The sequence below is a fragment of the Heteronotia binoei genome, chromosome 6 (assembly GCF_032191835.1).
Source record: "Heteronotia binoei isolate CCM8104 ecotype False Entrance Well chromosome 6, APGP_CSIRO_Hbin_v1, whole genome shotgun sequence".
Taxonomy (NCBI): Eukaryota; Metazoa; Chordata; class Lepidosauria; order Squamata; family Gekkonidae; genus Heteronotia; species Heteronotia binoei.
Window position 1 is genome coordinate 150,474,811 of NC_083228.1, and position 11,099 is coordinate 150,485,909.

Genomic DNA, 11,099 nt, shown 5'->3' on the forward strand with positions numbered 1-11,099 from the left:
CCTCCACTTGCACCTGCCTGAATGGCCTTAGGTCAGCCATAGCTCTTGTAGGCTACAAAAATATCAAAAATATTGTGCAAAAACACACACTCTTGACTAATATATACAAAATTAAGTAAATTATATTATATCATATAATGAGCAGCCTACACAGGTGGGCATGCATTCATAAAGTAGACATGAAAGACAAACAAGAGTCTCAAATACAGTATTACAGGGAGGACCCCACACAGTCTCTTAATATTCCAAACAGAGTACTAAGACTCAGTAATAAAGTTCTACAGGAGTCCCTCCGTTGCTTGTTGACTTCTGAAGGAGAAATTCTTGCCTTCACGCAAACTCCGGCTTTGATTGCGTTCCGCTGCTCCTGCAGCTTCCTCGTAAGCCAACTGAAACTTCCAGCCAAGTGTTCTCTCAAACGCCCATTTTGGTATCTTAATTAGCGGCTCTTAATAATACTGTATTTGAGACTCTTGTTTGTCTTTCATGTCTACTTTATGAATGCATGCCCACCTATGTAGGCTGTTCATTATATGATATAATATAATTTACTTAATTTTGTATATATTAGTCAAGAGTGTGTTTTTGCACAATATTTTTGATATTTTTGTATTCTATATATTGTGCTGCCACTGTTCTTTTGCTTCTTTTGCATAACTCTTGTAGGAGTTGTCCTTGAAAGGGCAGCTGCTGTAAGAGCCCTCTCAGCCCCACCCACCTCACAGGGTGTCTGTTGTGGGGGGAGAAGATAAAGGTGATTGTAAGCTGCTCTGAGTCTGATTCAGAGAGAAGGGTGGGGTATAAATCTGCAATTCTTCTTCTTCTTCATTATAAGAAGACTCCTGCAGGCTTCTTCTCCACTTGCACCTACTGGAATGGCCTAGGGTCAGCCATAGCTCTGGTAGAGGTTGTCCTTGAAAGGGCAGCTTCTGGAAGAGCCGTCTCAGCTCCACCCACTTCACAGGGTGTCTGTTGTGGGGGGAGAAGATAAAGGAGATTGTAAGCTGCTCTGAGTCTCTGATTCAGAGAGAAGGGTGGGGTATAAATCTGCAATGCTGAAGCTCTCGTCCCCATCTGGCTTTCTCCCAAGGAAGGCTGCCTCCTTGTTGCCTCTTCTCTGGCATTCTTCTTGTTAGATTGGGGGATCCAAGCCATAGACAGCCCCCCCAGCCTTCTCCCTGCTCACTCCTGCACAGTTTCTCACCAGGTGCTCCTGTGAGTCATCTCATTAAGCACTCCCCCCCCCCCAAAAAAGGAGCTCAGACACCAAAATTATCCAGGATAGATTTTTATTTTATTTTTTTACCAGCCTGCCCATCTTCTGATGTTTAACTGAGTTCACCTTTCAGTTATTTAATTTTATCTTGAAGTGGAAATCCATTATTAACACAGCCCTCTGTGAAGTCTGATAATTCTGTGGACACTGTTTCTTCTGCCTTCCTCCGTGGACCTTCCTTGGCCATCTTTTTGTTTCATGGGTTTCAGCCACTAATCCCCATTTGGAGCCTGCCCCGCCTCTTGTCTCCGGACACAGTGTGGGGGTGGGGAGAGGGAGGGAGGGGTGTTGCCACTCCTTTCTGGGCTGGAAGAAGAACAGGGCTTGTCCTGTTACGGGACAAGAGATCGCTGCTGGCCTCAGGGGGAAGAGGAAGGCTGCTGGTCCCTTGGCATAGGGGGCTTCCTGCAGAAGCAGCATTGAGCATGCTTGGCATTTCTGCAGAGTGGAGAAATAAATAAATATAGACATCTTCCTATCCCTAAGTATTTTGTTTTCCCATTTTCTCCAAGGGGGGGGGGGAGGCAGCTTTTATCCATTAGCCCTTCCCAAGACCTGCCCTGTGAGGCGGGTGGGGCTGAGAGGGCAAGCCTGGCCAGAAGTTGCTGTGGAGCTTCTGGGACAAAAGGAAGAGTCAGCCGGGGTGTCTCAGGCCCTGCACTGGACTGGCTCACAAAGCTGTCTTTGTCAGTATTTCATTCTCTGCCTAAATGTCATTGTAAAAATGCTTTATTGCTTATGAAAAATGTATTTCCTGTCTCACTTTCTAGGTGGCCAAGAGGAGTTTGTCTTGTCTTATGAGCCTGTCACTCAGCAAGAAGGTCTGTAGCCCCTTGCTCAGGAAACCACTAGCCAGGTAGTCAGGGAGGGACCATGGCTTTTGACACTCCTTCCAGGCCTTCCTAGGTTAGAGGCTGGATTTAATGCACCAGCTAGATGCAGTGCTGAGCCCAGGGGACAGAGGCAGTGAGGCAGGACGGTGGCTCCAGAGAAGCCATGAAATACGCGAGGGAGCCAGACTTTGAAGGGCCTGCCACGTAAAGCAGAGCAGAGGCCTCTGGTGAGAACTTGTAGCCCTGGGAGGGGCAGTGGGGCAGGGAGTGGGTGTGCTGCAGAGAGCACCGAAGGCGCCTCTGGCCAAGCAGGAGGGAGGGGCCTCCGCAGGAAGTGCCCAAGTGTGTGCTTCTGTGAGGCACTGGAAATGCCCGGAGGCACTGGGTGCAAAACCTGCCCATTTGTCTCCTGGGTTGCGGTGAGTCATGTTGGAGCTCTCCAGCAGGAAGCCCGAGATGCAGTGGAGGTGGCTCTGTGGCGTTCCTTGGCCAGCACATGAGGAGTCATCCTGCCTGAAGTTGTCCTGCAGATTCCGCTTCTGTTGGAGTGTTTTGCCTCCACATCTCTGCCAGGCACTTTGGGGGGGGGTCCAGTTGGAATGGGAGGGCCACAGATTCCAAGGAACCTCCCCCTCCCACACACACTGGAAGAAGAAGAAGAGATGAGTGAGTCCGTCAGAGGAACCAGATCCTCCTGAGCCCTCAGATGCCGCTGACGGACGAAGCAGCTGGAGCAGGGGGTTGCCAGGCAGCCCCGTGCCACCTTCCCACAAAGAGCTGGGCTCCCAGCCGGAGGGGGGGCACTGCCCCTGGGAGCAGGAAGCGGGAGGTTTGGGGCAGAGGCCGGAAGGAGCCCGGGAGGGGAGGCAGAATTGGGAGCCCAGGAGGGGTGGGAGAGCAGGGAGGCCAGGACTCAAAGGGCCTCGACTGACAGGCGCTGGAACACTGGGGGGGGGGGGGGTGATGCTTGTTCAGACAGGGGACTCTGGCGACCCTGGAGAGCCTGAGTGAGCCAAGGCCAGGCCTTCTGGATGGGCCACAAAGACCTGAAAGGCAGACCAAGAGGAGGTTTAGGCTGCATCAGAAGAGGAAGGTTCCACTCGCTCTTTGGGAGGATTTAGCTCTCGGAGATGCTTGCCTGGCCCTTGGCATTTATGCCAGCCGCTGCGAGGAGGTGGGCTCTGCCACCCACTGGTATCGCCAGATGGCATGGCGCTGCTGGGCATCCCTTCCTCCTCCTCCTGTCTGCGGCAAGAGGGGTGTGCTCGCAGGCACCTGCACGGTGGCCCCTGGCTCTTTTGCCTGTGTGGGCTTTGCTGGGAAGTGACCAGGAAGCCTTTGCCGTGACCACCGGGGGGGGGTGTCCCCTTTTCTCTTTCAGTCAGCTACACGCGGCCAGTGATTATTCTTGGACCGATGAAAGACAGGATAAACGATGACTTGATATCTGAATTTCCAGACAAATTTGGATCGTGCGTCCCACGTATGTATGACGTGCTGGTGCTTGGATGATCGAGCAGAGACCCTGTCGCCCCTGCCCCGTGGACTCCAGCAGCTGCCCGCTCAGCTCTCCGGGAGGACAAACTAAAAACGTCACCAAAAAAAGGCAGTTGCTTTTTTATAAATAAATTGGAAGCCTGCATAAAGAATATGTTCTGGTCCCATACAGGATCCTATAGGGCCTTAATTCCTGTCCAGCTGGTCCTCCGAGCTGGGAGTTGTGGCACTGCCAAAATGTGGAGGGGGGCAGTGAGGCCCCAGGAGAGCTTGCAGGGGCCGGGAGTCCAGGCTGGGGGGGGAGAGAGGAGAGCTGCTCTGCCAGGGGCTCTGGCCCAAAAGAAGAAAGCGAGGTGCCTCAGCAGGGGAGGGGAGGCTGGGGTGGAAGACCCAGTGTGGGGGCAGGGGATCCTTGGGATGGGCCTGCAGGAGGGCAGCAGAGGCCTTGCTGGAGGAGTCCCCTCCCACCCAAGGGCACAGCAGGGGCGTAGAGGTCTTTGGGTGGCCTGGAGCTTCCAAAGCAGCCCTCCTCCTCCTGCTCAGGGCGGCCGCCTCTGCCTTGCCCCCTGGAGGGCTCTCTGGGGCTCCCCTGAGAGCTGCAGCTGCTCCGTGCACATACTTGTGAAGAAAAGCCCCCCCCCCCCTTGTGCCTTGTCTGCTGCTGCCTGACCGCTGACGGCTGCTTGCCTGTCTCTGTGCAGACACCACCCGGCCCAAGCGAGACTACGAGGTGGACGGGCGGGATTACCACTTTGTCATGTCCCGAGAACAGATGGAGAAAGACATTCAGGACCACCGGTTCATAGAAGCTGGCCAGTACAACAACCACCTGTATGGAACAAGCGTTCAGTCTGTGCGAGAAGTGGCTGAGAAGGTGGGTGGCTGCCCCCTGCCAGGGGCTTCCAGGGACCAAGACGGACTGACAAGCCTTGGGGCTGCAGTGGTGGAAAAGGCAAACGCCATGCTGGGGATGACACAGCCAACATTGCAGTTCCCTTCTTTGTGATGTTGTGCCCTTGTCTTCAGATGTGAGTGGAGGCTAGAAACAGGACGTTTTATGTGGTGGCCCCTCCAGGCTGGAATGCCCTCACCCATGAGCTCACTCCAGGCCTATTTTTACTGTCTTTTCGGTGACCAGGAAAAAATACATTTTTTATGTGGGCTTATAATGAGGGATTTATCTTAGCAGGGTTTTTTTATAAAAAAAATAGCATGGTTTCATGGTTAAGAGCAGCAGACTAATCTGGAGCATCAATGTTGGTTCTCCACATGAAGCCTGTTGGCTGACCTTGGGCCAGCCATGGTTCTCTCACTCAGCCGCACCTGCCTCCCAAGGGGCCTGGTGCAGGGAGAGGAAGGGAAAGGCAATTTGAGACTTCTTGAGGTAGAGGAGCCCCGTGGCGCAGAGTGGGAAAGCTGCAGTACTGCAGTCCAAGCTCTCTGTTCAGGACCTGAGTTTAATCCCGGCAGAAGCTGGGTTCAGGTAGCCGGCTCAAGGTTGACTCAGCCTTCCATCCTTCCAAGGTCGGCCAAATGAGTCCCCAGCTTGCTGGGGGGGGGAGAACGTGTACATGACTGAGGAAGGCAGTGGGAATCCCCCCGTAAAAAAGTCTGCCATGAAAACGTTGTGAAAGCAACATCACCCCAGAGTCAGAAACGACTGGTGTTTGCACAGAGGGACTACCTTTACCTTTAAGGTAGAGGTATGCCTTGTGGATATTATGTATGCTGTTTCTGGCTTGTCGTTTTATCTTGTAGTCTTGTTTAATTGTAAACAACCTCAGGCAGGACATTGAAGAGGCAGAAGAGAAATATTGTAAATACAGGCAGCGTCGCTTCATTCAGAGTGCTCTGTGTAGTTTTGGTAACTGCATCTCTAAAAGAATATTGCAGAACTGGAAGAAGAACAGAAGAGCGCAGCTTCCCTGTGAGGAAAGGCCAGAGTCTGGGACATTTCGGTTTAGATAAGAGAAGGCTGCTTGGGGGCGGGACAGGATAGAGGCTGATGAAATTTTGCATCTGATGGAGAACTTGGTGAGAGGGAGTTTCTCCTCTCTTCGCCTCCCCCCCCCCTCCCCCTGGAGCTGGGCTTGACACAAGCAGTTAGGTGGTGGGATTCACTGCCCATTGCAAAGGTGGCGGCCGTCTTCTACATGCCAGGGGCCCCGCAGAGTTTTTCTGTCCTGTTTGTTACTCCTCCCGGGAAGCTATTTGGCTGCTGTGTGAAGCAGGTTGCTGGACTAGATGGGTCACTAGTCTGATGTTCTTAAATGCAATTTCTAGGGAGCAAGCCTCACTGAAAAGCTAGGACTTAATTCTGTGTAGATCTGCTTAGAATTGCTCTCTGCACCACTTCCAAAAGTCCATTTGTGTGGGAGCAGTTGTAGTGAGTACTGGGAAAAAATTCTAGTAAACTCTGAACTTGATTCAAAATGCCTTGCCTCTTCTTGAGTCCACTTGGGCTCAGATTCCATGGTTTTTAATACTGCTGCCTGTCCTTAGACTTGAGTGTCACCTGCCTATCACTGACCCTTCCCTCCGGATTCCCTGATGGCTTCCCTCCCTGCCTCCCTCTGCGGTTTCATGGGCAGGTGAAAGGGCCTGGTGCCCTGTGGTCTCCCAGCAGCATCCTCTGGGGAGGTCATTCTGTGAGGAAAGAGAGCAGCCCTGAGGATGGCTGTGCTGGAAAGACTGTGCAGCATCAAGCGGAAATGCACTTGCCAGAACACACTCCGTGTAAGCCAAGAAAATTCACTTTTGCAAATGTGCCCTAGCAGACAGGAAATGAGACGGAAGAGGATAGTCCAAAGCCCCCAGCATTTGGTGTGTGTTCCGGACCTCCACAGCAGGCCTGGGGCTTTCCGCTACCCCCAGCCCCCCCCCCCCCCCCCGGTTCTGCTCTCAAGTGTCCTTCTCCCCCCAGGGCAAGCACTGCATCCTGGATGTCTCTGGAAACGCCATCAAGAGGCTGCAGGTCGCTCAGCTGCACCCCATCTCCGTTTTCGTCAGGCCCAGATCCGTGGAGAACATCCTGTGAGTGTGAAGAGGCCACGGCGGGCAGTGCTGCTCTGGGCTGAGATGGGAGGCCTCGGCTCTTGCAGGCCCAGAGCAGGCGGGAGGGGCTCTCTGCAGGCACCACAGCTTGCCTGCGTGGATCGGTTGCAGTGAAAGCTCTTGAGTCTCATGACCTCTGATGATTTCAGGGAGATGAATAAACGATTGACGGAGGAGCAAGCCCGGAAGACTTTTGAGAGAGCTGTGAAGCTGGAGCAGGAATTCACGGAACATTTTACAGGTTGCTTAGCTGACCCTTAGTGGCTCGAGAAGGGGGCGGGGGGAGTCCACTTCCTGCCCTTTGCTTTTTCGGTCACCCCTCCATGAAATGCAAACCCAGCCTTATGGCGGGAAATGTTTCTGCGAAGTCCTTCTGGAGGAGAGTCAGTGGGTAGGGAGATCTGAGATGGCTGTGGGGGAGACATGGAGGAGAGAATCTGCTCTGCAGACCGCAGGGGCCCAAAAGGGTTAGGGTCGGGAGCAGTGAGCCCAGGGTGTAGCCCTTCCTGCATCCTTCCCCCACCCCCACACCAGCTTTGGTTTGAGCAGCCTGCTTGGGAGGCGGGACTTCCAAGGACATCAGAGACGGCTATGAAGTCTGAGGGGGAAGACCTCCCATTTTGTGGGAGAGGGGAAGGGGGCAGCAGAGACCAGACCACTGAGCGGTGTTTGTCCCTTCTCCCCTGCAGCCACAGTGCAAGGGGACACGCTGGAAGAAATTTACAGCCAGGTGAAGCAGATCATTGAAGAGCACTCTGGCCCGTCCATCTGGGTCCCGGCCAAGGAGAAGTTGTGAAGGCCAGCAAGGGGGGGGGGGGGGCCTGCCTACGCCCGGGATGCAGGATCTGGCTGACTGCTTCCTTCCTGTGTGGAGCAACCCCAGCCTGGCAGCCCTCCCCCCTCCAGCTCCTGCCCTGCATGGAAGGGTCTCCCCAAAGCTGCTGCACCCCACCCCCCCAGAGTAGCTTATGGGCACATTTTACACTCATTGCCCTTTTTAGCTTAGACAAATTTGACTTTCCAAATGTGCTTTTGTACGGCCAGTTTCTCAAATATCAGGGGGCAGCGGCTTGACCAGCTATTGCGGATGTTGGATGGGGAATTACATTGTAAACTCCTTAATGTTTAAGGGAAAAGTATCCTTCAGAGATTTTGAGAAATAAAAGCTTTATATACGTTCTTTAAAGATTTCCTAATGAAATGAAAGCAAAATGGTCTTAAATTATGTCAGGTGTAAGCACTCTATGCTTAACTTTAATTGCATGGTTTGATTGAAGAGGTCTGGCTTCAGGATTTCATTTCATAGTTTTCTTTTGTTGGTAACAAGTACATTTTACAGGCAGTTAAATGAGAAACTTTTTTTAAATGTCCAAGATAATGTATGCATACTTGCAGTGGCTTCACAAGGGAAAACACGCTTTCATAATTTCTTAAGAATGTTCTTACGACTCTATTTTTTCATGTTTTGCTGTTGTTAGGGCTGGGGGGGGGGGGGGGTTCTTCTGTTTTCTTAAAATGGCCAGGCAGGAGGACCTGCTTGGGGGGGGGGGGGGAGAAAGCTCTCCTCTTCTTGTGCTCCTTCTCAGGGCAGGGAGAGCTCTCTTGTTCAGAGTATGAAGATGTTCCTAGAAATCAGGTTTGAATTACTATTTTACCCACAATAACTGCCTATTTTGTTATAATAAGCATATTATATACATATATAAATATATATATATTAAACTTTCTTTAACTAAACTGTGGGGATTGTTTTCTTTCTATGGTGCCAGATGGCTCCTGTTCAGCCGAGGCTAGAACCAGCGACACAACGGGCTGCTGCAGGGGCAGGAATGCTGGGAGCAGCAGGGTGGTGGTGAAGGGAGTATCATCGTGCCCCTGTATAAATCGATGGTGTGGCCTCATTTGGAGTACTGTGTGCAATTCTGGTCACCGCACCTCAAAAAGGATATTACAGCATTGGGAAAAGTGCAGAAAAGGGCAACGAGAATGATTAAAGGTTTGGAACACTTTCCCTATGAAGAAAGCTTAAAACCCTTGGGGCTCTTTAGCTTGGAGAAACGTCGACTGCGGGGTGACATGAGAGAGGTTTACAAGATAATGCATGGGATGGAGAAAGTAGAGAAAGAAGTACTTTTCTCCCTTTCTCAAAATACAAGAACTCATGAGCATTCAATGAAATTGCTGAGCAGTCGGGTTAGAACAGATAAAATGAGGTCGTTCTTCATCCAAAGGGTGATTTACATGTGGAATTCACTGCCACAGGAGGTGGTGGCGGCTACAAGCAAAACCAGCTTCAAGAGGAGGTTGGATGAAAATATGGAGCAGAGGTCCATCAGTGGCTATTAGACACAGTGTGTGTGTGTGTGTGTGTGTATAAATTTTTGGCCCCTGTGTGACACAGAGTGTTGGGCTGGATGGGCCATTGGCCTGATCCAACATGGCTTCTCTTATGTTCTCACTTTGGTGTGGGTTCAGAAGCCCTCTTGGGACTAGCAAGGGGTGGGTTCCTCCTGTCTGGTGCCAGCCAACAGTGTGGTCCGTCTGCTTTGAGCCAGCTGAACTCTCTGATCTGTCTTCAGAGGTGGCCCCACGCAGGGTATGTGGCAGCAGTCAGACTTTGAGCTGGCCTGAACAGGGGTCACTGTGGCCATCTCATGCCACTGGCAAGGCAGCCCCAGGACTGCCCACCACTGAAGAGCTCCAGTCCCCCCCTCCCCACCCCCTGTTGTTAGAGGGTCCAACACGGAGGCCTCCAAGAAAAGGTTTTCTTTAACATCCTCTAGGGGCCGAAAAGACTGAGGCAAACACCAAGAGTAGCTGCTTGCTGGCTGCTGCAGAGGAGCTCATTCCTGCCCTAGAAGGAGATTGCAAAGAGACCTGTCCAGCCAGGGCTGCTGCTTCATAGGATTGGGCTCTGTGCCGCTTCTAGTTCATGGTCTGTTTCTAGGGCAGAAGGTCTCCTGCTGGAGCAGGAAGGAGGAAGTCACTGTCTTCAAAGCCTCCCAAAGCGGGGAGGATGCCTCCTGCTCTCCCAAAAGCACAAGACCCAGCTGGGCTCAAGGAGACTTGCAGTGTAGAAGAGCTACTGGGTCACAGGATGATGCTGGAACTCATCCAAGGGCTTTAATTTAACTTTTAGATTTATATCTCACCCTTTCCTACAAGCAGGCTCAGTGAGGCTCACAACAGAAATCTAGACATCTAGTACAGATTTTTAAACAACGGTACAAAAAACGAAGGCAATACAGCATCACAGTGAGAGCTCATTCCACCAGGTAGGGGCCTGGCCCAAAAAGGCCCTGGCCCTCGTCGAAGCCAGTCAGGTGTCCTTAGAATGAGGGACCGCGAGAAGATGTTGTGCAGCAGACCTCAGAACCTGGGGGGGGGGGCAGGGGGCTCATATGGGAAGAGGCAGTCCCAAAGATATGCCAATCCCTGACCGTAAAGGGCTTAAATGTAAGGACCAGCACCTTAAAATGGATCTGGTACTCAAGGGGTAGCCAGTGCAGTTTGTGCATCAACGGAAGCATCCACACCCACGTGGGCCTCGAGGCCAGCAACAACCCTGCTGCTGCGTTCTGCACCCGCTGGAGTTTCTGGAGCAGGGTCAAGGGTAGCCCCACACGGAGAGAGTTACAGTAGCCTAATCTGGAGGTGACCGTTGCATGAATCACTGTGGCCAGATAACGGGACCAGCTGCCGGGCTTGGCTCAGATGGGAAAAGGCGGCCTTTGCAGTGGTGGCAACCTGAGCCTCCACAGAGAAGCATCCAAGCGCTTCACCTGTGGTGACGGCACCAGTTGGGGCCCATCGAAGGATGGGAGCCTGATCCCTCCTCCCCCACCCCACCCCAGACACAGGACTCCCGTCTTTGATGGATTCTGTTCCGGCTGCTCTGACAACCAACCAGCCATGGCCTGCAATGCCTCACCCAGTTCTCCGGGGGCACAGCCCGGGCAGCTGCCCGTAAAGGGAGAGATCTGCAACACGCCCCGTGTCTGTCAGGAGCTGGGAACCACCACCCCCCGCCCACTTCCTTGAGGCTTTGTGGTGGCCCAGCAGAGCTGGAGAGTGTTTGCAGGGGGGGCGGGATGCTGGGATGGCTGCACCGTTTTTCAGAGGCTTAAAAGTGCCGCAGATACCGCAAGAGGGCTGTGAAGGGTTCGTCCTAGCCGGAGAGCTTGGAGTGACAGGCTGCTGCTGGTTGCCATCAGCTGAGCAGAGAAGGGTCTTGCCTTGAGTGAGGAGAGCTGGATGCTGAGGGGAGAGGGCGGAGACCCTCTTTGACTGGCCCTGTCAGGAAAGGGTTCGTCTCAAAGTCAGAATTCACCTGGACTGAATACAGTCTGAATTCAGCATTGGCTTAGAGCTGTTTGAACACAGGCAGAAAACTGAAGGCGGGGGAGGGGGAGAGTTTAGCTAGGAGGTTTGGGGGCACA

At 52.7% G+C, this 11,099-nt stretch overlaps 1 protein-coding gene across 4 annotated transcripts in view; it reads left to right on the forward strand.

The window, feature by feature from the left end:
• The window catches only part of DLG1 (discs large MAGUK scaffold protein 1), a 123,990-nt gene extending 115,593 nt beyond the window's left edge, over nt 1–8,397 (forward strand). For 2 of the 4 annotated variants that reach the window (XM_060242878.1, XM_060242880.1), the window contains 6 exons: nt 2,047–2,097; nt 3,491–3,592; nt 4,308–4,480; nt 6,530–6,639; nt 6,810–6,901; nt 7,350–8,397. In XM_060242878.1, the coding sequence (XP_060098861.1) occupies nt 2,047–2,097; nt 3,491–3,592; nt 4,308–4,480; nt 6,530–6,639; nt 6,810–6,901; nt 7,350–7,456 (635 nt within the window). In that variant the 3' untranslated portion in view covers nt 7,457–8,397. The remainder of the gene's footprint in view (nt 1–2,046; nt 2,098–3,490; nt 3,593–4,307; nt 4,481–6,529; nt 6,640–6,809; nt 6,902–7,349) is intronic. The other 2 variants (XM_060242877.1, XM_060242879.1) reach the window with 1 other exon arrangement.
• Nucleotides 8,398–11,099: the final 2,702 nt, after the last annotated feature.